The sequence below is a fragment of the Pongo pygmaeus genome, chromosome 1, assembly GCF_028885625.2.
Source record: "Pongo pygmaeus isolate AG05252 chromosome 1, NHGRI_mPonPyg2-v2.0_pri, whole genome shotgun sequence".
NCBI classification, from domain to species: Eukaryota; Metazoa; Chordata; class Mammalia; order Primates; family Hominidae; genus Pongo; species Pongo pygmaeus.
In genome coordinates, this window is record NC_072373.2 from 68,698,531 (window position 1) to 68,724,256 (window position 25,726).

Sequence of the window (25,726 nt, forward strand, 5' to 3'; positions counted from 1 at the left end):
AGTACCACCTCAGATTTAGGCCTGTGAAAAGCCTGGGAGGATATTAACGACCTTCCCCATAAAACAATGGCTTTCTCTTCTTATATTTTATCAGCTTCCATTGCTCTGCATTTAACAGGAGGCACACAAAATTGCAATGCCATCCTCCAAGGTGTGTGGCAACAGCCAAGGTGAGTGGAACAAATATGAACAATGTTTCTTCTGCTCTCTCACCACCACCAACATCAATACAGAAGACTTTTGGCTGGGCTCAGTGGCTCAAGCTTATAATCCCAGCACTTTGGGAGGCCAAGCCAAGCAGATAGCTTGAGGCCAGGAGTTTGAAACCAACCTGGCCAACATGGTAAGACCTCCTTCTCTACTAAAAATACAAAAATTAGCCAGGTGTGGTGGTGCACACCTGTAATCCCAGCAACTTGGGTGACTGAGGCATGAGAATTGCTTGAATCCAGGAGGCAGAGGTTGCACCACTGCATTCCAGCCTGGGTGACAGAGCAAGACTCTGTCTCAAAAAACAACAGACTTCTGTGACCAAATACTCAGTGGTTTTACCCCACCAACATGCAAGCAATCAATTCAGCAGCAGACGTGAGCTGCAGGGGTATCCTCCAGTTCAATTCGGACACTGTCTACCTGGAGATGGCATCAGATCCCATAGGTTGAGGGCTCAGTCCCACAAGACTGCCTCCCTCTTCCTCCAGACACCAGTCACAGATCCTCAAGCTGGGCTTTCCACATTTCTTTAGGTTTGATTAATTTGCCAGAGTGGCTTACAGAACTCAGGGAAACATGTTTACCAGATTATGAAGGATATTACAAAGAATATAAACAAAGAGAGGCATAGGGCGAGGTATGGGGGAAGAGGCGTGGAGCTTCCATACCTTCCCTGAGCATGCCACCCTCCAAGAACCTCCACGTGTTCGGCTATCTGGAAGTTATCCGAACACTGTCTCTTTGGGTTTTTAGGGAAGCTTCATTATGAGGCATGATTGATAAAGCCACTGGCCATTGGTGATCAACTTAAACTTCAGCTCCTCTCCCCTCCCCGGAGGTTGCAACAGCAAGGACGGAGTTTGGAAAACACCGCCCTTGACCTTTGCTGTCCAAAGCAGTAGCCACTAGTCCCCTGTGGCTACCCGCACTTGCAGTGAGGCTGATCTGAACTGAGATGTGCTGTAAGTGTAAAATTCATACCAGATTTCAAAAACTTATCAAGAAAAGAATATACAATATCTGGTGAGTAATTTTTACATTGATTACATGTTAAAATGATAATATTTTGGATATATTCTGTTAAATAAATTATATCATTAAAATGAATTTAACATGTTTTTTATTTTTTAATGTGGCTACTAGAAAATTTTAAGTTACTATGTGGCTCATGTTATATTTCTGTTTCTTTTGTTTTTTTTTTTTTTTTTTTTTTGGAGACGGAGTCTTGTCACCCAGACTGGAGTACAGTGGCACAATCACGGCTCACTGCAGCCTCAACCTCCCAGGCTCAAGTGATCCTCCTGCCTCAGCCTCCTGAGTAGCTGGAACTACGGATGTGCACCACTACCGCTGGCTAATTTTTTTATTTGTTGTAGAGACAGAGTCTCGCTATGTTGCCCAGGCTTGTCTTAAACTCCTGGGCTCAAGCGATTCTCCTTCCTTACCCTCCCAAAGTGCTGGAATTACAGGCGTGAGCCACCATGCCTGACCTCAGCCCTATGTGATATTTCTATGGGACAGTGCTGCTTAAATGATCAACTTCAATGGGAGAATGTGTGTACCTCTACATACAGAGGTAGATATATAGTTTCTGATTATATAAATAAATATCATATATTTGGCTTTGAAAGACCAAATAAACAGGACTTGAACTTTTCTTTTCATGAATGCTAGGAAAGTTATGACTATGAGAACCTTAATATTTGCTATGAACGGCTTGGGGTGGCTTTACTCACTGTTCCAGACTGCACAGTTGATGCCTGGGTTGACCACTAGAGAGCAGTGGCGTATATAAAATGTGAGCGTTCACACAGCCATTAACTGTGAAGACATCCCGCCCAGCCCACATGCAGAGCCACTACAGGGTCGGCACTAAGTAATGATTAAAACCCATGCTCTTTCCCTCCCTTTTAAGTGCCGTATGCCTGGGGAAGAAGAAAAGACTACAGAAAACTGGGTAGAACTAGAGCTGACCCTTAAACTGTGAGGCTCAGACAGCAGCAAAGCAGGAAGGCCATTCTGCGTGAAAAGCATCAGATGTTCAAAGGCAAGTGTTCAAAGACCCAGGCGCGGAGTCACGTTTACCTTCCTGGCTCTGAGGCTAACAAAATGCGGGGCCTAAAGCAAGCCACTGGGCCTTGCTTCTGTAAGATGAGGTGGAGCTAGGTGAGCTTTAACACGTCCAACGTCAGCATTGCAGCCATTCCAGAGTGAACCCCGCGGGCCTGCTGTTCCAATAGGTTTAATGGGGGACAAAAACACCTTCCAGGCACAATGGTACTGTAACTCCATGCTTTAAGAGCCGCCCACCACTCTAAACACCTAACAATAATACATAAGATACAAAAATTTTAAAAATGAAAGTCCAAGCCTTGCTCTAGAAGCATCTTGGCCGGGCACAGTGGCTCACGCCTATAATCCCATCACTTTGGGAGGCTGCTGCAGGTGGATCACCTGAGGTCAGGAGTTCGAGACCAGCCTAGGCAATATGGTGAAACCCTGTCTCTACTAAAAATATAAAAATTAGCCAGGCGTGGTGGCATGTTCATGTACTGCCAGCTGCTCAGGAGGCTGAGGCATGAGAATCGCTTGAGACCAGGAGGTTGCAGTGAGCCGAGATCACGTCATTGCATTCCAGAAAAAAATAAAATAATAAATAAATAAATAAATAAATAAATAAAGATCAGCATCTCCAAGGATCAGAGAAACACAGAAATACAATTCTACAGCAGAAATGGTGCTGTAGGTTCTCCAGGTCACCACTCAGGCAGAGGTGGCCAGCAGCTTTTCTCTTCTCTTGTGGTAAAAGGAGAACTATACATGACCAGGGGTTCCCAGTCCAGAAACTGGGTGGGGCTTTCACACCCAAGAACCAGGAATATAAAATGCTGGGGCTGAGACTTATACAAAGCTTCTTATCCCAGTTGAAGAGGAACCTTGCCAAAGAGGTCCCCTGGCTCAGTGTTGGGATCAGCAATGTCCCCAAATCATGGCACTATGGATATCTGAGCTGACAATTGAAAATCTGGTTCTGAATTGGGGGCTGTGAGGACCAAAAAGAAGCTACTGCAAAACCACTAGGTTGAAAGGGAATGAGCATAGAGAGAGACTAAAATTACTAATAATAACTCCCACAAGAGAAAGACTAAAAAGGAAGTCAAAAAATGTAATTTAAAAATGTAATGGTAGGAATTGAATTCACTTCAGAAGAAGTGAAAATGGTAGGGCAATGTGACACTGACTTTTTAAGGAATTGATTATTTATTTAGCAAATATTCTAAGCACCCACCATGTCCTAGACACTGTTTTAGGTGCTGAAGATACAATAATCAACAAAACAAGACTGCTGATATGGTTTGGTTCTTTGTCCCCACCCAAATCTCATCTTGAATTATAATCCCTTATAATCCCCACGTGTCAAGGGAGGGACCAGGTGAGAGGTGCTTGGATCATGGGGGTGATTTTCCCATGCTGTTCTCATGATCGTGAGTGAGTTCTCACGAGATCTGATGGTTTTATAAGGCAGTTTTTCCTGCTCTTGCATGCTCTCTCTTTCCTGCCACCATGTAAGATGTGCCTCCTCCCCTTCCACCATGATTGTAAGTTTCCTGAGCCCTCCCCATCCATGCAGAACTGTGAGTCAGTTGAACCTCTTTTCTTTATAAATCACCCAGTCTCAGGCAGTTCTTTATACCAGTGTGAAAACAGACTAATACAACTACCTTCTTGAAACTTACATTCTAGGGAAGAGACAGAAAATTTTTTAAATTATGTAATATGTCAACTATTAACAAGTGCTTGAAGAAAGGTTTAGGATCCTCAAAGATATAAAGGAATGACTAACAACCATTTATAAAAACAAACTATGAAACAATAAATAGGCAAACTAAAACAAAAGCAAGTTATAAAAGAGAACCAATTGAAATGAAAAATATAGGTATTAAAATACATAAACTCAGGCCGGCCACAGTGGCTCACTCCTATAATTCCAATATTTTGGGAAGCTGAGACAGGAGGATAGCTTGAGCCCAGGAGTTTGAGACCAGCCTGGGCAACATAGCAAGACCCCATCTCTACAAATCATTTCAAAATTAGCCAGGCATAGTGGCATGCACCTGTGGTCCCAGCTACTTGGGAGGCTGAGGTGGGAGAATTGCTTGAGCCTGGGCAATCAAGGCTGCAGTGAGCCATGATCCCACCATTGCACTTCAGTCTGGGCAACAGAGTGATACCCAGTCTCAAAAAAAAAAATACAAAAACTCAGAAGTATTGGATAAACTCTACATTGTCATGGTAGAAGAGAGATTCACTAATTAGGAGGCAGTACTGTAGAAATCACCCATAATGCAACACAAAGAGGGAAAACGTATTTTTTTAAATATGAAAGGGCAGCTAAGAGATATAGAAGATACACTGACAGGCATCAACATACAGCTAATAGGAATTCCAGAAGAAAAGAATAAAAGGAAAGAGAGAGAAGTGATGTTCAAAGAGATAATATCTGAAGTTTTCCAGTATTAAAGTTAGAATTCACTAGATATGGATACATAGAAACTTGTATTTTCACTGTGATATATCTAAGTGTCTGTATATTACAGTGAAACTGTGAGACATCTCAGGATAAAGAAAAAAAATCTCATCGGAGAAAAAAAGATTATCTATAAAAAAAAGAAAACTGATAGGAGGAACATCATCAGAAACAGACGCCAGAAAACATGGGAGGAACTCACAAAGTGCCAAGAGAAAGTTACTATCAATATAGAATTTTATACCTAGCTAAACTGTTACTCATTCAAGAGTGAGAGGAAAATATATATACCTTTTTATAATAATTAAAAGAAATTATAGCCCATGTTCCAGGTAAAAAATTTACATGGAATGATATCACAGTGAAAATTACAAAAGTTTAGAACTGAACCACAAAAGCACTAAATATCTAAGCAATAATGACTATTGCTACAATGTATTGCTTCCAGCTGTGAGCCAGGCATTATATCATATTAGATGTTTCCCAACTAGCATATCTCTTGGCCCTCAAAGTCATGTTATTAACTAGATAGTGTTAACTGCTTTGTAAGAATTTAAAAAGCTTTTGGGAGAACAAGGTAACTATACTCTTATGAACTAAATGTTTGTGTCACTCAAAATTCATATGTTAAAACCCTAACTCCCAATGTGATGGTATTAGGAGGTAAAGCCTTTGGGAGGTAATTAGGCTTAAATGAAGTCATGAATGTGGGTCTTTCATAATGGGGTTAGTACCCTTATAAGAAGAGGAAGAGACTCTAGAGTTTCCTCTCTCTCTCTCTGTCATTTGAGGATACAGCAAGAAGGTGGCTGTCTGCAAGCCAGGAAGAGAGCCCTTACCAGACCTGACCATGTTGGTACCCTGATCTCAGACTTCCAGCCTGAAAAATTGTGAGAAACAAGTAAATGTCTGTTGCTTTAGCTGCCCAGTTTAGTATTCTCTTATAGCAATCTGAGCTAAGATGCGTGCACAAAAATCTGGGTCTATATGAAGATAAGGAACCAATGAAGGTACAGGTGGAATTTTATTGACACTTGGGAACAATAATAGGGGGCCTGAGCCAGGTACACACAGCTGTTTGACAGGGAGGAGGTGGACAGCATTCTAATTCAGAGGTATTTCATGCTAATGATTACTTTTCTCCTGCTTACCTTTCTCTAAGTCTAGCCCAAGCTTTCCTCATTTGAAATACAGTTGACCCTTAAACAACATGGGGTTGAACTGCTTGGGCCCACTTATATGCAGATTTTCTTCTGCCTCTGCCACTCCAAGACAAGACCAACCCCTCCTCTCCCACCTCCTCAGCCTACTTAATGTAAAGGCAATGAGGGTGAAGACTTTTATGATGATCTACGTCTACCTAATGAATAGTAAAATGTATTCTCTCACAACTTTCATAATAACATTTTCCTTTCTCTAGCTTACTTTATTGTAAGAATACAGTTACAATACATATACAAATTATGGCCAGGTGTGGTGGCTCATGCCCATAATCCCAGCACTTTGGGAGACCAAGGCAAGTAGATTGCTTGAGCTCAGGAGTTCAAGACCAGCCTCAGCAACATAATGAAACCCCATGTCCACAAAAAAATTAGCCAGGCATGGTGGCTCACACCTGTGATCCCAGCTACTCAGGAGGCTGAGACAGGAGGATCACTTGAGCCCAGGAAGTTGAGGTTTCAGTGAGCTGAGATCATGCCACTGTACTCCAGCCTGAGCAACAGAGCAAGATCCTATCTCTAAATAAATAAATAAAACAAATTTTGTGTTAATTGACTGTGTTACTAGGGCCTCTGAACAGCCAGGCAAATACTTTAGCAAACCTCAGAGGTGCTGTTCTGATAAGTCCCCCTTCCTTGGAGGAAAATGTACCCCTCTCTGAAATCAAAAAAGAGCACAGCGTGCTTTTCAGCATAACTAACAACCCCCAGGACTGGAAGAGGGGAGTTTTCTTGCTTCCTAACATTGACAGAATTAAGGGTAATGAGGAGACACTTCATTTCTCACTTGCACAGCCTCATGTGGAAATGAACTGAACAAAGTAAGTTTGCTGTTAAATCTTATTCTCTTGGATCTAGAATGCACTTCTCCTTATCCCCTCTCCTTCTCCCCCTGTCCCTTGCCCCCACTTCTCCACCCCCAGTGTCCTCTAAATCCTGGGCACACCTTCCCCACTCCCAGCCTGCAACCCCAGGCATCTGGCTGGTGATGCACCACACAGCCTCGCCCTTCCCAGCCCAGCTCGTCTGGTGTCCCAGCTGCTCATTCTCTCAGCCACTACCCAGGCTAGCACCTGAGTTTGCAGCAGACCTTGTGTAGACCATCCTGCCCGGGTGACAGCTTTCCCCAGACCTCCTCACAGAAGATGCAGCTGTCTTCCTGAGTGGCCACGTGTGGACTGCATCATCTTCCGGTGCTCATGACTCCCAGTTGCTTATTACATAAAACCCAGCCTCCTTAGCACAAGCTTGCGTCTTCTTTTAGCCTCACCTCACCCCTTCCTTCCCCCATCAGTTTTTCCTGGGCTGTGCTCTCCACCCCACACACGATGCAAGGCCGCCAGCGCCTTCCCTCCTCTGATAGCTGGCTTCAAACTCTGACCCCAACCCACTCCCCACCTCTCCTTTGCGACCCCCTCGTGGCTCCTCTGACATCCCCTCCACTGCCCCCTGCACCCACCATCTAGGTCCTCAGAGCTCTCCAGAAGCATGGACCATCTGCCTCACTCTTCTCCATGCCCCTTAATTCCATTATCAGTCCCTAATAGGAAACAGAAACTGAAAGAACCACGACTGTGCCCAGCTTGCCACAGGCCTCAGCCTACTGTGCCCAGTACCTCACCGGTACCCAGGAGAGAAAGCTAGCAGATTCTGGCTAGCAGAAACTGCCTGTCCAATGGGGCCCAGAGCCCAGGCCCTGCTTCCCAATGACAGTCTGCTGCTCAAATATCCACCTGGAAATATTCGTGACAGTGAGCCACAAAGATCTGGGGACCCCTCCAACCTTCCAGGGAAGTTCTTTCCTTCATTGCCAGAGCACTTGCTAAATGCCAGGCCCTGCACAGAGCACAGAGGCGCAAAGCTGGAAAGACAGAGCTGGCCTTCACGGGACCCCCAAGGCAGCAGGGTGGACCAGCAGGTACACAGCTGTGACTGCATGGTGGGAGGAAAGTGGCCTCTGGGAAAGTGGCTTTCAGAAGGCCAGAGGCCTGCTCCTCAGTGTGAGGTTGCGGGGGTCCGTCCCACAGACCCTGACCCAATGATGGATGAATAACGTACAGTGACACAGATATTCTGTTTGTCAGTCCAGTTAAGGGTCTGGGCCCCTCACAAACACCAAGGAAGGTGCTGTAAAGAGTAGCAGCCATGGCCTCAACTAGCTGGTCCTGCCAGCATTTATCCAGCACACATTAAATGACAAAGGCTTTGAGTCAACACACGTATGGGTAATTAATCTGGTCGCCCTCCCCCGAAGACAGCCATCCTGCCCACGAATGGTCAAAGGTTAGTCTTAGGACCACATGTGTAAACATGCTATTTAGAGAAACTCCCTTATATTCCTCTGTATCTGTACCCGAAGCTCTTAGGCTCCTGAAAAGAGAATCTGGCTGCCTTCAGCCAAACTATCTGAAGCTATGCAAAACTCCCCAGCCTTCCAAGAAGATTTGTGTCTATATCCTATAACTCCATCTAAAATTTTTCCCACCAGCCTGACTGAACTCCCACATGAGGTGCCACAGAAAATGAGAACTGGGACGAGAGGAAAACAAGCCTGTTGCTCCCAACCCCTTTACACAAGGAGGCCCGCTTATTCTCACAGTTCGGAGCTGAGCATCTCAGGGCACCCACTGGAAAAGGAAACTAGAAAGAGCTTCCATCCTCGAGGGCTTACAGCCAAATTGACATGGAAGTCCTCAAAGGACCACACCTTCCCTCCAAGGAGCAAGGTCTCTGAGCCAAAGACCAGCCCCACCCATTCCTGCCTGACGCTCTTCGGAAGTCACCCAACCTCCTCAGCCTCCGCTGATCTACAGCAGGAGGCTGCAAGACCGCATCTCAGGGTCTTAAGTGAGAGCACAGTACGCATTTGGTAAACAGCAGCTAATGGCCACTGCGGATGTGTGGTTGTGCGGGTGTTGTGGTTGCTGCTGTTATGGCTTGTGTGGTTGCTGCAGTTCTGGTAGTTACTGCAGTTGTGGTGTGTGGTCAAATGGCTGTGGCTGTTGCAGCTATGGTTGTTGTGTGGTTTGTGGCAGTTGTGGTTGTGAGGTTGCATGGTTGTTGCAGGTATTCTGGCTCCTTCATCACAGATGGAGGAGGAGGCCAGCCACTGGGGAGGGGTGGCCTCTGAACACCTGGCACCAACACATCACACAGCAGCACCAGGCTGTGCCCAGACAAGCAAAGAAAGGGGAGGGCAGAGAAAGGAAATTCTCTTCAGATAAGTGTATGTCAGAAAGGAAGCCCCACAGCCCTCTCTGTGGCCATGGGTGACTCCCTCACACTGCTGTGTAGGCCTCTTATCTGGAGCTGAAGCGAAGTCCAAGTGCTTGAAAACCTGAAGGTGCTCCTGCTTGCAGCACCTCCGTTCCCAGGAACATGCTCCTGTGCAGGAACCCATTATGGGCACCACCAAAAATAGACCCTGCCCCATCCCATCCCACTGCCCTGAGACGCCCAAGCAAGCCCAGCAGGTAAACTGATAGCCGCGGGGTGTGGGGACGATGGCCACGGATCACACCAAAGGCCCAAGTGGAGAGTCCAGCCTGCTGACCACCTCCTTGACCCTGGGCCCCAAAGTCAGAATAAGACAGGGTGGGCTGGCACAGCCCTCCAGTAGGCAGGACCTTGGCATCTCCTGGCTCACCTTCACCCACCATTCATGCAAGAGCCCCATGAGTGGATCAGAGCCATGGTGAGGCCACACAGTGTAACCAGCACAGCAGGCGGAGACCTTCTGCCCCTGGTACCCGGGCTGGAATTTTACAACTGCCTTAAGGAACTCAGGTCCTAAGCAACATATCCCCCTCCCCTGCACCCTGCTCCTAATCATATGTTTATTGAATTTTTAAAAAATATATAGATAATATTTCATTTGACCCGGTAGTCACATGCACAGAAGGAAATACAGTGAAATATCCTCTTCCCATAGTTTCTCTTAATCACCCAGAGATAGTTTATGAAAATACAAACAAATATGCCCAGGTATACATACAAAGGAACATGATGTAGTAATGAGAGTATAAATTCCGAAGCCAGACTGCCTGAGTTCAAGACGTAGCACTGCCTCCTCACCAGTTAGTATGTGACCTTGGACAACTTCTCTATGCCCCAGTTACCCTCATCTGCAGAACAGGATATAATTGTGGTACCTACCTCGCAAGGGAGGTTCAACACTATATATCAGCTCTCACTGTCACATATGTTCTTTCCCATTCTACAGAAATGATAGCACACTGTTGCACACACTGTTCTGCACCTTATTTTTTCACTGTGAAGTGTATCTGGGAGGTTATTCCCATATCAGTACATAAAGAACTTCCTTCGAGGGCCAGGCAAGGTGGCTCACGCCTGTAATCCCAATGCTTTGGGAGGCTGAGGTGGGTGGATCATGAGGTCAGGAGTTCGAGACCAGCTTGGCCAACATGGTGAAACCCCATCTCTACTAAAAAAAATGCAAAAATTAGCTGGGCATGGTGGCAGGCACCTGTAATCCCAGCTAGTTGGGAGGCTGAGGCAGGAGAAGAGCTTGAATCCAGAAGGCGGAGGTTGCAGTGAGCTAAGATCATGCCATTGCACTCCAGCCTGAGTGCAATGATCATGCCATTGCACTCCAGCCTGAGGCTAAGATCATGCCATTGCACTCCAGAGGGAGACTCCATCTCAAAAAAAAACAAAACAAAACTTCCTTCTTTTTTTTTTTTTTACTTGCATTAAGGATGAACTAATCTTAATTTTTTTAGAGCTGCATAGTATTACATTGCCTCAACATACAAGAACCGATTTAGTCACTGCTTTTTTGATTGACATTTAAAAGGTATCCAGTCTTTTACTCTTTCAAACAATGTTGCAGTGAATAACTTGGTACATACTTCATTTTGTCCAAAAGTGACTAGGATAAATTGCTAGGAGTAGAAAGCTAAACAACAGGTGTGTGCATTTGTCACTTTTGTCACCTATATAGGCTGTATAGATTTAGTGTCCCATTGGCAACACATAAGAGTTTCTGTTCTTCATACCTTCACCAACAGTGTATAAACAAATTTTTAATCTTTTGTCAATTTGTTAAGTAAAAAATGATGAATGCTATCTCTGTTGTTTTATTTTACTATTTCTCTTATTATGAGTAACATGAAGCAGCTTTGTATATGTTTGTAAAACACTTGTGTTCCTTTTTCTATGAACTCTCCGTTCATACCTTTTGCAAATTTTCTCACTGTATAGTATGTCATTTTTCTTGTTGATGAAGAGAAGGTCATTATGCATTAGGAATATTAGCATAATTTTTCTGGTTTGACATTACTCTTCTGAATTGACTTTTGTTCTTTTTCCCATGCATAATTTTAATGCAATGGAAGTTATTGTTTTTTTCTCTATGGCTTCTGTTTTTAGTGTCATACTTTGGAAGTTCTTCCCTGTTCCAACATGGTCATTAGATCCTTTTTTACTCTCCCAAATTTCTTTCTATCATTTTTAAATATTTAAATCGCTGACTTCTCCTGGTATGTATCCTGATATAAGAAGTGAGGTATGAATCCAACTTAATTTTTTTCCAGATGGCTACCCAGTTGTCTCAACACCATTTATTGAATAATTCATTTCTTTTCCTGAATGATTTGAAATGCCATCGTTATCAGAAGCTAAACTCCCAATAAGTTTTGGTCTATTTCTGGACTTCTTATCTCATTGCAACTCCAAGATGTCCTACACTATTTTATTTATTGTAGGTTTATAATATGCATTACAGTATATCTTGTAGGGCTCATTTCCCATTGATTTTTATTGCTTCTTTTTTCATATGAACTGTTAGGTTTCTTGGGATTTCTTTTAATTTATAGGTTAACTAGGCAAAACTGATATTGACTATGACGTTGAGTCAGTTTTTGGCAAATTATATTTTCCCAGAAAAGTATCCAATATGTCAGGCTTTACAAAGTTGAAACTGACCACCCTCAGTTTCAATAATTTGCCAGGACTCACATAACTCACTAAAAGCTGTTACATTGTGGTTAATGGTTTATTATAGAGAAAGGATACAGATTAAAATCAGGCAAGAGAAGAGGCACGTAGGGCAGAGTCCAGGAAAGTTCCGAGCACAATGCTTCCAGTTGCCCTCTCCCTGCGAAGCCATGGAAAATGCTGCTTTCCCTGGCAGCAATGTGTGACAATACACACAGAATATTGCCAAACAGAGAAGCTCACCTGAGCCTTTGTGCCCAGAGTTTTCATTGGGGCTCAAGAACACAGACATAATTGACTGTCCATGGGGCTGACCTTTCCTCTCTGGACCCACAGGAGGTAGAGCAGATACCATGTGCTCCCAGCTCCCATCATAAAACACATGAGATTTGACTATCCAGGGTGGCCTACGGCTCCCAGGTAGACAAAGACACTCTTATCAGGCAGGACGTTCCAAGGATCCAGAGCTTAACTTCCAGGAGCCAGGACAAAAGCCAAACCTCTCTTTGGGTAAGGTTAATTCTTAACTATGTAAGTTTTTAAATTTTCTTACATGTAGTTGAGCAAAATAATCCCTAAGGATTCTTTTAATTTCCTTTATCTATAGTTATTATCCCGTTGGCATTTCCTTTTTTCTTTTATTTTTTAAGAGCAGGGTCTTGCTCTGTCAACCAGGCAATAGCATGATCATAACTCACTGCAGCCTTGAACTCCTGGGATCAAGTGATCCTTCTTCCTCTGCCTCCCAAGTAGCTGGAGCCATAGTCACACACCACCACACCTGGCTATTTTTTTTTTAATTTTTTTAGAGACAGCATCTCACTGTTGCTCAGACTGATCTTGAACTCCTGAGCTCAAGTGATTCTCCCACCTCAGCCTCTCGAGTACCCCTTAGCATTTCTTATTTGTGCTTCCTCTTTTCTTTTCTCTTGAGAGGGTTAGCTGACAATTTAGAAATCTTACTGTTTTTTCAAAGAATTTTATTTTGAATGTATTTATTATGTATCAGTTTATCAATTATAAAATATTTTTGCTTTTTAATTAATTGATTTCTGTTTTAACATTTATTAATTCCTTTCTGCTTTCTTGACATTTATTGCCTTTTTTCTAACTACTTCCATTGGATGCTTATTTCATTTTCTCATTCCTGTTTAATTTTGTATTAATTCATTATAAGACTATGCATATTAATCAGAGTTATCCAGAGAAACAGAACTAATCGGATATCTATGTAGATATGTATTAAACTGTTATGAGGAATTGGTTCACACAATTATGGAGGGTGAGAATTTGTAAGATCTGCAGTCAGCAACCTGGAGACCCAGGAGAACTGATGGTGTCATTCCAGTCCAAGTCTGAGGGCCTGAGAACCAGGTGAGCTTATGATATAAGTTCCAGTCCAAGTCTGAGTCTGAAGACAGGAGAAGATTGATGTTCCAGTTCAAAGATAGGCAGAGAGAAAGAGAGAAGATTCTCTTATTCTGCCTTTTTGATCTATTCAGGCCTTCAACGAATTGGAAGAGGCTCACCCACATCAGGAAGGGCAGTCTGCTTTACACAGTCTACCAATTCAAACACTAATCTCACATAGAAACACCCTCAGCCAGCATGGGGTCTCACACCTGTCATCCCAGCACTTTGGGAGGCTGAGGCAGGTGGATCGCTTGAGCCCAAGAGTTCAAGACCAGCCTGGCCAATGTGGCAAAAACCTTGTCTCTACTAAAAATAGGAAAATTAGCTGGATGTGGTGGTGCACACCTGTAATCCCAGCTACTCGGGAGGCTGAAGCATAAGAATTGCTCGAACCTGGGAGGAAGAGGTTGCAGTGAGCCAAGATCATGCCACTGCACTCCAGCCTGGCTGACAGAGTGAGACTCCATCTCAAAAAATAATAATAATACAAAAATTAGCCAGGTGTGGTGGCATGCCTGTGATCTCAGCTACTCAGGATGCTGAGGTGGGGGGATCACTTGAGCCCAAGAGGTGGAGCTTGCAGTAAGCCAAGATCATGCCACTGCACTCCAGCCTGGGTGACAGAGCAAGACCCTGTCTCAAAAAAATAATAATAATAATTTTAAAAAAGAAACACCCTCACAGACACACCCAGAATAATGTTTGACCAAATATCTGGGCACCCTGTGTCCCAGTCAAGTTGACACATAAAATGATCCATCACACTAAGCATTTTCCTCTGGACACTGCTTTAAGTGTACCTCCTAAGTTCTGGTAAGTGATGTTTTCATTATTGCTGTTTTATAGATAATGATTCCATCTTGAAAATGTCTTGTGGCTTACAGCAGGAATATTTTGCTACTAAATTTTGACCAATGAGTAGGTACAACGACTTGCCTTTTCATATGAGGTTGATCTGATTCTTATGAAGCCAATATGAAGGTGAACCAGAACCTTCTCAGGGCCCAGAATTTGCTTTGAAAAAATTCTCTCAAAACTTGAAAAACTCATTTAAATATCAATGGAAACACACATCTACCTGCCTAGATGGGTTTCTTAACAACCAAGGTCAAAAGTTTCCCTATTGGATCTTTAATCTAAGAGGAAAAAAAGAAACCACCAACTCTTTCTCATTCAAATGTTCATAAATAATAATATTATTAACAATAATTATATTAGCTACCATAAGGCTGGGCATGGTGGCTCACACCTGTAATCCTAGCACGCCTGTAATCCCGGCATTTGGGAGGCCAAGGCAGGTAGATCACCTGAGGTCAGGAGTTCAAGACCAGCCTGGCCAACATGGTGAAATCCCGTCTCTACTAAAACTACAAAAATTAGCTGGGGGTGGTAGTGGGTGCCTGTAATCTCATCTACTTGGGAGGTAGAGGCAGGAGAATTGCTTGAACCCAGGAGGCAGAGGTTGCAGTGAGCCGAGATTGTGCCACTGTACTCCAGCCTGGGCAACAGAGTGAGACTCCATCTCAAAAAAAAAACAAAACAAAACAAAAAAATAGCTACCATAATGCCATCTGATGTATGTTTTCAGTGCTTTATATATGTCATCTTATTTACATTTGACAACAGTTCTAAGATGGAAATATCACTCTACATTTTAAAGATGAGAAAACCAGGCTTCGAAGGGGTTACATAACTTACTTAGGATCACACTTCTTTCTAAGTGGAGAAGCTAGGATGTCACACCAGCTCCGATTTAAAACCTGTATATTTTTTCAGGATAATACCTTGCCTCTTTTGTACACTCCTCTGCCCTGACTTGCAGCAATAAGATGGTTCTGCCTCCCATGACAAAACTTATTTTCTAGACAGGGCAAGTACGTCTGCTGTGGTCCACTCTCAATTAGGTAGAAGTCCAGCCTGGAATTGTGGAACTGCAATGCAGCAGGCCACCTGGCCACAGAAGGCCTTTGCCTGTAGAAGCCATATGGATGAAGAAGACTCTGAGCCAAGCACTAATGCAGAGAAAGGGGATGGAACAGGGGTGGGGGCTGGGGAAGGAGGGAGCTGGCACAGCTGCTTCCAAAGGGGACGTCATGATGGGCCATCAGTACTGACCACAGAGCCTGCATGTGCTGGACACACCAGTCACCCATGCCAAGACCATTAAGTTCATCTCAGCTGTCTGGCAACTGCCCTCTAATGAAACAAGCAAACAACTTCCTATATTTGAGGTTTCAGTTAGTGTTGTTGGCCAAGTTTCAGTGGGAACCGGAGAAGACGACCACACAGGGGCTGCAGACCCTGAGAGCAGCAGCCCAAGCCAACTTCAGAGCGCCTGCCAGCTGGGCAGATTATCAGCGTCCTGCTGCAGAGAGATAAGGAACGTTCTGATCCAGCCCCAAGAAGTGCAGGGCTTTATATAGCAGCTTGAGTAGGCTGCAAGGGAATGTCCTGGCCGAAGCCTTCTCCATAGCCAAGAGAGAAGGGAGTGGGTGGAGAGGAAGGCGGGAGCTTTATAAATAACCCGATGTGTGCTGATCTGCTCAGTGGCCTTGTCTTAGCAAAGCCTGAGGCCTGGGGGAGGAGAGGGACATTTACAGATGACCTTTATTTTCTTTATCACTTCTCTGTATTTTCTAAGTTTTCTGTGATGAACTTGAACTCCTTTTATAATCAGCAAGTATGAATACAATTTTAAGAAAGCAAAAAAGAGAGGCATAAAAAGAATTCCTTTGGTTGGAGATTTTAGTGACCATCTTTACCCACTCAGAGGTTCCCAAACAAGCCCCAGTGCTCTCCTCCCTTCTCTGGTCTCTCCCAGCAGGCCCCCTGGGGTGCCTGTACTCACCTATGATGCAGGATCTGATCAGTTTTCTTAGCTCCTCCCGGGTTCCCGCATCCCCCATACTCTCCCCCTGCTCCCACTAATCCAAATGTGGCTGTCCTTGGCCTTATTGTTTTTAAAAAAGGTGTCCAGGTCCCTCATCTCTGCTAGAGTACATAAGCATTACTTGGGTACGTCCCCCATGCCTGCTACACTAGCTTAATAATGGGTAAAAAGCCATGGACTCCTTGTACAGGGTGTGATTCATACTCTCTGTGCCTCAGGGTCCCTTTTCTATAAAATGGTGATAATAAGACCACCTGCTTCATAGAGGTCACATTAAGATTAAAATAAGACAGTGGATGTAAACTGGCTGACACACTGGAAATGGCCAATTAAATATTAACTAATTATCACTCCACTGAGCATCCCTTTTCACACTCAGGCCCTGAATGACCACACCTACCAAATGTGACCAGACAGATTTTCACTGTTTCCAAAAATAACTCCTCCCAGGAGGTGTGAAGATTCACCATTGCAACTCTGGCACTGATTCAAAGCAGGAGTTCCAAAAATGTTTTGCGAGGTGACAGGCTCCCAGAATCACAGTCAGCCTTCACAGTGCCCCTTATACGGCTGCAATCCTCATTTGGATGCATGAGTCATGGTAGGGCTACCACATAAACAGATAAATGAATAAACATGTTGTGACTTTGTAGTAATGACCTCATGTAAGCTAAGTTCAGCTCATGACTCTGGGGCAATTTTTAGGACACAAAAGTAGATAAAATATCAACCGATCCCTATTTTTTGAGCAAGTGCTATGTACAAAAAGGCACGGCGCTAAGATGCAAAAATGGAAAATTTTAAAAAGATGAAAGCTTCTGCTTGGAAAGAGATTACACCCTAATCGAGGAAGTAAAATGCAGATACAGGAATAGAAAGCACACTCAGCAAAGCAAGATATGATCCATGCAGGTGATAAGGTGGAGAGTTCAGAAGAGCATGCCTGCTGGGTTCTGGAGGTCAAAGCAGCCTCGTGGAGGAAATTAATACCATTGATAAGTGGATGCCAGGCCTTGTAGAGTTCTGATGCAATCAGGATTGAGTCTGAGAGGAAGGGTCTCACATGTCAATGTCAACAAGGCATGGTGCTAGGTACGCATATAAGTACATCATCTTTTTTGATCTTGACAAGAATCTAGTGTGATGTTACCATTTCCATTTCACAGATAAGAAGACACTGGCTCAGAGAAGCTCAGAGAGGTTAAGTTTTATGCCCAAGGTCATTCACAGCAGAGACAGGATTCAAACCAGGTTCTACCTGGCTCCACAGTCCATACTCTGGCTTCTACCATCTGGCACTGCTATGGCCTCCCTTAAATCTGGCTCACAGAACAGACTTGGGCTGTCTGTGACCAGGAGCAGGGCTCTCATTCCATGGCTGTGGCCTTTTAGTAGAGAGGACGCTGCCCAGTGTGGCTGGCAAATTCTTTGGCAATATATTGACCTTACATTGCCTGCCAGTAACATGGGATAAGGTAACATGGGATAAGATAACAACTTCTAAGCCTAGATCAAAGTCATAATTTTGATTACAGGTTACAATTTTGTATATTTAATCCCCTGCTTCTACTTTGTAGTATTTTTCTCAGTTCAGCAATTCATCTCTTTTATCACCACAACAATCTATAATAAGCACATGGACTCTTCAGGAATGATGTAGGAGTAAGATAGAAATAAGCTTTCAGAGGTGACCTTTGCCCCCAATTTCCAGTCACGTGGACTTGGAGGATTTTTTGTGATATAATAAATAGCACCTGCTAGTTAGCACTGGAAAAGTCCCCAGATGCATCTGGGAGCAGCCAACATCAGCACCAAGATATTGCCCATATCCACTGGTGTCTTGCCCAAAGCCCATCCAACACCAATATCACACAAGCCTAAGTAAGTTTCACATTCCCCAGGCCATCAACTAGTATTTATCGAGTACCAGGTTCAGGTTCTTAAAACCAGCTGGAAATCACAATCCAGTAACCCTAACTCAATCCCAACTCAGACTGTATAACCATATTCTAATCATGAAGGGAATCTGGGAGGCTCTCTAAAAGAACAGTATTTGTCCCCTCTGAAACTCATGTTGAAACTTAATCCCCAATGTAACAGTATTAACAGGAGGGGCCTTTAAGAGGTGATGGCTCAGGAGGGCTCTGATTAATAATTAATAGTTAATGTGATGAATGGATTGATGAGCTAATGGATTAATGAGAAATCAGGGGAGTGGGTTTGTTATCACAAGAGCGAGTCTGTTATTAAAAGCCAGTTCAGGTCTCTCATGAGCCCTCCACCATGTGAAACCCTGCACCACCTTGAGCCTCTATGGAGAGTCCCTACCAGCAAGGCTCTTGCTCAATGTGGTTTCTTGACCTTGGACTTTCCAGCCTGCAGAACTATAATAATTCCATAAATTTCTTTTCTTTATAAATTACCTAGTCTGAGATATTCAGTTATAGCAACAGAAAATGGACTAAGACAAACGGGAACTCAAGCTGGGAGGGAGCCATAAAACCACTCCCCAGGGAACCAGGGCAGGGTCATTTCAGCCATGAAAAGCCCATTGCAGACATCTTTCCTTCAGCTGGGAGCCCAGTGTTGGGAAGAGATTGAAATAGACATCGTCCCTCTTTCATGAACACATGAATAACAAAACCGATTCAGGAAATGTGACTTAGGGACACAGTAACCGTGTGCTTTCTAACACTGCATCCCAGGATCAGGCAGACTCGCCCTCCCATGCACTAGCACAGCTGCATCCCCCAGGCCTCCCACTGTGGGGCCTGCCTCACTAAGCACCTGGCTGAAAGCAATGATCATACTCTCTATAAGCAGGCAGATCCTAAGAGAGGGCCTGGAAGGGGCTGAGCCACATACCCTCAATTTCCTTTACAGGCTCACTAAGCAGTTCAACTACTAAAGAAAAGAGAGTAAGAGACAGAGAGAAGCTAGGAATGGCACCCTAATCAAACTCCCTCATACGGAAATGTGAATAGAGGAGAAAGTAAGTTCCTCCTCAACACTCATCCCAATTCCATTCTAAGTACACATGAGCCCCTTTTCAAGCCTCCCCAAAATAGTATTATGAGTCGGGCTTTCAAATGATCAATAAAATTCACAACTTGCATAGAGCCACCCCTCATTACACACATACACATACACATAAACATACACATACACATACACATACATACACACACCTACTTAAGCAGGCCTGGGAAGCCTCCTACATGGAAGGTGAAAATGTCCAGTTGCTGAAGACAGGTGAGCTCCTCTGTGGCCCCGTCTCAGAAGTGGACAATAAACATTTCTGAGCCTGGTCTGCTCTCTTGCAGCAGTCTAGGTCCAGTCACTGTCTCTTTTGCTTAAAGATGAGTCCATTCATTCGTTCATTCTTTATTCAATAGATATTTATGGAATGCTCACTATGTGCCAAGCACTCTGCGAGGCTGATTGTTCAGGAAACTGAAAAGCCAAAGGTGTTGGCAAACAGCAGCCCCAAACCAACCATTTGCCCAGGCCAGATACCTACTCATCATCCTTGACTCCTCCCCATCCTTCAAACCCCTTATCCAGTAGTCAGCCACCGAGTCCTGACATTCTAGGATTCAAGCATTTGAAAACCTTCCACTTCTTTCCATTCCTTCTGCTGTTCTTTGGTCCAGACCACCATGTTCTCTTCCTTGGATTGCTACAGCAACTATTAATTGATTTCCCTGCTTCTAAACTTGCTTTCATCCAATCTAATTGCCACACCAGTGTGTAGTAAGGAATCTGGCCTCACCTAAGGAGAGATCTGACATTTGTCCCAGCTCCTGGGAGGTAACCTCTAAATCCTTGCAATTTCCCAAGTGATAGGAGTATCTGTGTTATTCGTGGCGGGTCCCTTATTTAGTATGAGAGGACTCAGTGTATGGGTTGACCATGCCAGAAGGACCAACCATGTGGTTAGGGGGTTGGGACTTTGGGCCTCATGATATCAGCCTGACCTCTGGGAAGGGGAGGAGGCCTGGAGATCGAGTCCACCCACAGGGGCAATAATTCAATCAATCACACCTAGCTAATGAAGGCTCTGGACTTCATTATAGTCCAGTAAAAACTCTGGATACCAAAGCTTGAGTGGACTTCCTTCATGCATGTTGTCACATACAATGCTGGCAGGGCACTGTGTCCTGAGGACACAGAAGCTTCATGTTTGAAACCCTCTCAGATTCTGCTGTATGTGTCTCTTCCTTTGGCAGGTTCCAATTTGTATCTTTTTATTATAATAAAACTGTAATCATAAGTATAGCTCTTTCCAGATTTCCATGAGTTGTTCTAGTGAATCATCAAACCTGAGAGTAGTGTGGGAACCCCTGAATTTCTAGGCAACTTGTCTGAAGAGAAGGTGACTCTGGGGACCTCCAAACTTAGGGCTGATGTCTGAAGTGAGGGCAGTCTTGTGGAGACTGTGCCCTTAACTAGGAGTGTGGCTAACTTGTTGTACACAGGCAGGGAGCTTTTCTAAAATGGGATCATGATCATATCACACATCTGCGGATCACACTTGAGGGATGTCTCGCTCTCCCTAGGACGAAGTCCAAATGCCTAAATACGGCTTCCAAGACCTCTGATGATCCAGGCCTGCTTAGTTCTCCATCTCACCCCCATCCCATTCCCCCTCAAACTTGACATTCCCACTTGTCACTGGCCAGGCTCTCCGTGCTCTCTCACTTTTCCAGACCTTGGGACATGTGGCCACTCATCCTGTAACATTCCCTCCACTCCCTTCTCTTGGCTGATTCCCATGAGTCCTTCAGGTGTCCACTTAGCGGTCACCTCCCCAGCACACCTTTCCACACACCTCCACCCAGTCAGAGCTGGATGCCCACGCCTCTCAATGCACATAGCTCACGTGCTGAAGTGCCCTGGTCACTGTCTCCCACTCCAGACCATGAACTTTCTGACTATAAGGAATGTGTTTTCTTCCCTGTTATATCCTCCGGTGCTCAGCCGACTGACATACAATTCCAAAGAGATAAATAGCAACGTTACAAGGGAAAACATGACATCAAGGTGAATAGTGTTGAATGAATGAACTCCTGCAGAGGAAGGTTTTGGAAGTCTCTTCATTCTCCTTCATGGAGATGTGAAAGATGCCTGGAGTCAATTATAAGTCATCTTCTAAGACAGTTCCACCCACAGATGGTTAATCTCATTTATTTGGGGCTGATTTTTGTTGGCTTCAACCTCAGAGGATAAACAGTTTGTTTTTGTTTTTGTTTTTGTTGTTGTTTTTGAGAAAGGGTCTCACTTTGTTGCCCAGGCTGGAGTGCAGTAGCGCAATCTCGGCTCACTGCAACCTCTGCTTCCTGAGCTCAAGAGGTTCTCCAGTCTTAGCCTCCTGAGTAGCTGGGACTATTGGCATGCACCACCAATGCCCAGCTAATTTTTTTGTATTTTTGTAGAGATGGGGTTTTGCCGTGCTGGCCAGGCTGGTCTCAAACTCCTGAGCTCTAAGTGATCCACCCACCTCAGCTTCCCAAAGTGCTGAGATTACAGGCATGAGCCAGCATGCCCACCAGGATAAGCTATTTTTAACTTTGTCCCCCAAATTTTGAGAAGTGTCCTGTTCTGAGGCCTGAATGCAACTCTGAATTGCCCTTTGGGCATTTCTTTAACTCCTGATCACATTTCTGCTATTTTATATTTCCCACTCCACCCCATCTACAAGGTTTTAGGGTATTTGTGAAGAAAGGGGTATCGACAATATACTATTTTTAAACATAAATAACTAGATTATGTGTTAAAGTCATATTCATCACTGATTCATACATGCATGAGCATCTATCTATACTTTCTTATTGATCAATACTTGACAAAGCACTTGCTGGAATAGGCGAAATGGCATCTCCTTCTTCCTTTTGGCATTCAGTTAAAACAATCCACACAGGCTTCATCTTCCTTTCTTCTCTTTTTCCTTCCCCTCCCTTCCTGGTATGGAGGAGTCACATAGGGCCCCTATGGGGTACTGACAGAGAGGGGGCTGCTGTGTGGAGTTCATTGATGATATGCCTGCTGGCACCTAAGGATACAGGGCACTAGGGGTGGGGACAGGGAGTAGAGGTGAAAGACACAGCTACTGTCATTGGGAGATTGATTACGTTACACAAATAAGTAAACTTATTGAGCAAATAAGTACATATCTTGAGGATAATGACAGTCAGGTTTCTTACTGTTGGAGAAGAGAATTACAAATATAGAAAAGAAGGAAACTATAAAGAACACTGAGGTGGATTGGAACTGGAGGTGTGAGTATCATCGACTTACTGTTTTCTAATATATGAACACAGGTAGATAAGGAAATAGTTCTAGATGTGTGTATACACCTGTGAGTGTACATATGCACACATATATTTCCTAGATCTGTCCACTCAACAGACCTAGAAGCAATGACACCTCAGTAACAAGAAGCACACTAATGGCTCGGATCGTGGTTCCTAAACACCATTCTCCGCTACAAGAAGGCAGGGCTCCTTGGAGAGACAGCTAATTCCAGGCTGGAGAAGGAAAAGTACCATGATGAGCCTTGGTCATTTTGTAGTGCCAGAAAGTAAGACGGTGCTAAGAATGGTGGAGATGTGTCAGAAGGAGGCAGGAGCCAAGCTGAAGGGACTCCACCGGCCATATCTGGAGCAATGTGAACATCAAAATAAACAAGGATGGCAATGGAATACAATCCATTGAATAAAACAAGATTCCCTACTGAAATAAATATGCAAATGAACATAGAAAATGGGAAAGCTTTATATTACAGTAGCCCACCAACTAATAAAATGAAAAGGAATGATGGAAATAGAAAACCATAATTTGGAAACTGTCATAGTTGTGGTTGATTCTGGCAGGAGACATCAATGGAGGCTAAGATTGGGAGATGCAAGTTTGATAAAGAACAGGATTATCTCCCCACAAAATGCCATCAATTTAAAGGGGGTAAATAGGGTCTTTATAGGAGATAAACCTGGCAGACAAACGTTGGTACGTGACTGGTGATCAAAATAAACAGTTCCAGTTGTGGAATGGATTGACATCCTATGTCTCCTCCTTCCACCCCATGCAATTCGCTGAAATGAGAATAGCATCATTTCTGTGGTGTTCTTATCAAGGGAGCATGACCCAAGTCTGGACACCAGGACATTAGACAGACCCAGGGACGTCCTGCAGAATGAAAGGTTTGTACTCTTTAGAACAGTCGATGACATGAAAGACAGGTAAAGACTAAGAAACTGTTTCAAATTGGAGAAAACTAAAGAGGCACAAGAACCATGCAACTTGTATTCCTGGATATGATTTTGGACTAGAAAGGAAAAAGAGACATTGTTGGGACAGCTTGAAAATTTTGAATGGGGTCTGTGGATTGGATGGCAGATGTGTCCAAGTGCAACCCCTGACTTGGAAGGTTCTATGGTGGCTACATAGGAGATTATATAGTCCTAGTTCTGTAATAAATGATTTAACATGGCCAGGTGCGGGGCTCATGCCTGTAATCCCAGCACTTTGGGAGGCCAAGGCAGGCAGATCACTTGAGGTCAGGAGTTCAAGACCAGCTTGGCCAACATGGTGAAACCCCCGTCTCTACTACAAATACAAAAATGACCCTGGCATCATGGCGGGTGCCTGTAATCCCAGCCACTCAGGAGGCTGAGACAGGAGAATCACTTGAACCCAGGAGGCAGAGGTTGCAGTGAGCCAAAATTGCGCCACTGCACTCCAGCCTGGGCGACAGAGTGAGACTCTATCTCAAGTAAATAAATAAATAAATAAATAAATGATTTAATACTTTGCCAAGGACCAAGGGACCAGCTTCCTCACTTCACACAACAGAACATATAAAGATACATTTGAAACATCTTCATCCTTTGTTTATTTTCTAATATAATATGCTGAACTCTATCTAACATCATGGCATGGCCCCAACATCCTCATTGGCCATTTGTCTTTCAGTCTATCGCTAAGAATTTGTCTTCTTCCTGACCTGCTACTTCCTGGTTTTCTAGCTTCAGGAGCTTTTTGTTCATTGAGGGCGCAAGCTTTTATTCTGCCTTGAAGCACTCTCCCCATTAGCTAGGAGATTTTTTGACAAGAAAGGTGTATCTAAGCCCATTTTCTGTAAAATCTGTCACTGCCTAAGTGGTACCCTGCTGCTTGAGTCCTCATTCGTCTCCATGGCAATGTTCTGAAACTAGTCTGCTTGTGTAAGTTCAAGGCCTATCAAATTATTTACCCTAACAGAGTCTTTGTATCCCACCAATGCACACACAGACACATTCGGTGCATCATAGCAGCAACCTTCAAAAATGTAGCCACAGTTTGGTTTATATTCATTTCAGAAACAACCTCATCTTTTGAACTGGATTGTCCACTCATCAGCTGAGCTTCGTTTACTCATCCATTCATTCATGTGTGTGGGCTTAGTGCGGGGTGACATAAAAACTTACCTCTTCCTTGGGGGCTGGAGTAGGAATCAGGGATGGCTTCATGGAGGAGTAGTTAGCTGACCACTGAAGGAGAAGGGCTTTCCTGACAAAAACAAAGCACAAAAGCATGGAGCTGTGAATGAGATGACCAGGCTGGGGAATGGGGTAAAGGAGGATGGTAATGAGAGGTACAGAGGAGAGGCAAGAGAGAAGGATGGGAACACTCTCCTAAGTATAAAATACTGAGGAGTTGGCACTTTTCTTTAAGGCACTGAGGAAGATTTTATGAGGAAATGCAGCATCCTCCGATTCATGCTTTCGAAAGCTCTCATTTGCTGCTGCAATGAGGTTTGATTACAGGGTAAAGTCTCAGGGGCAGAAACACACTGACGAGGGCCTGAGCACACCAGAGAGTGAGGGTGCACGGTGGAGATTCAGGTGCCACTTCAGAGGCAGGCTGGGGAGGACCCAATGACCATCAGATGGAGGAGAGAGGGACAATGCAGGGATTTCTGAGCATGTTTAATGTCCAAGAAGCGAGAGTGTGGGAGAGAAGATAAAGAGTTTCATTTGGTACAGTTTGAGGAGTCTCTGAGACATTTAGTAATAAAATTAGATTTTGGAATACCCCCTGTCCTCCAATTTCCCCACACCCTTCATTCTCTATCACAGGCATGAAGCAACCTGATGAGCTAATCTCCACTGAGGTTGAATTAAGATTTAAAGGTTTAACCTGTGACTCCCCCACAGGAATTGCATTTTCATTTAACAGGAGTACCACTTAGCCAATCTTAATCAAAGGAAGGACTCTTTTATAGCGAAATTCCAGGCAATGTGATGAGCAAGTTGGGGAGATGTTTTCAGGCAGGGAGATCTGCCAAACACCCCTCAAATCACATGACAGAGGCTACAGCTACAAACTGTCTTAGTGAAGAGAATTCCCTGTTGAAGTTTCCCCTTCATTCCAAAAAACCCAGTTCATCCCATAGACAAAGGGATCTTCCTCCAGGCAGGACAATGATCTCTTATGGTGGGGTGGCGGGACAGCAGATGTCACAAA

General features: G+C 44.1%; 1 protein-coding gene across 2 annotated transcripts in view; it reads right to left on the bottom strand.

Annotated features, from left to right (window-relative positions):
- Window positions 1-25,726, bottom strand: part of LOC129016890 (uncharacterized) — a 74,251-nt gene that overhangs the window by 13,480 nt on the left and 35,045 nt on the right. For both annotated transcript variants that reach the window (XR_008494970.1, XM_054456674.1), the window contains exon 2: window positions 24,688-24,769. Coding sequence is in view for 1 of the 2 variants with exons in the window: in XM_054456674.1 (XP_054312649.1) it covers window positions 24,688-24,769 (82 nt within the window). In the remaining variant the exon portion in view is untranslated. The remainder of the gene's footprint in view (window positions 1-24,687; window positions 24,770-25,726) is intronic.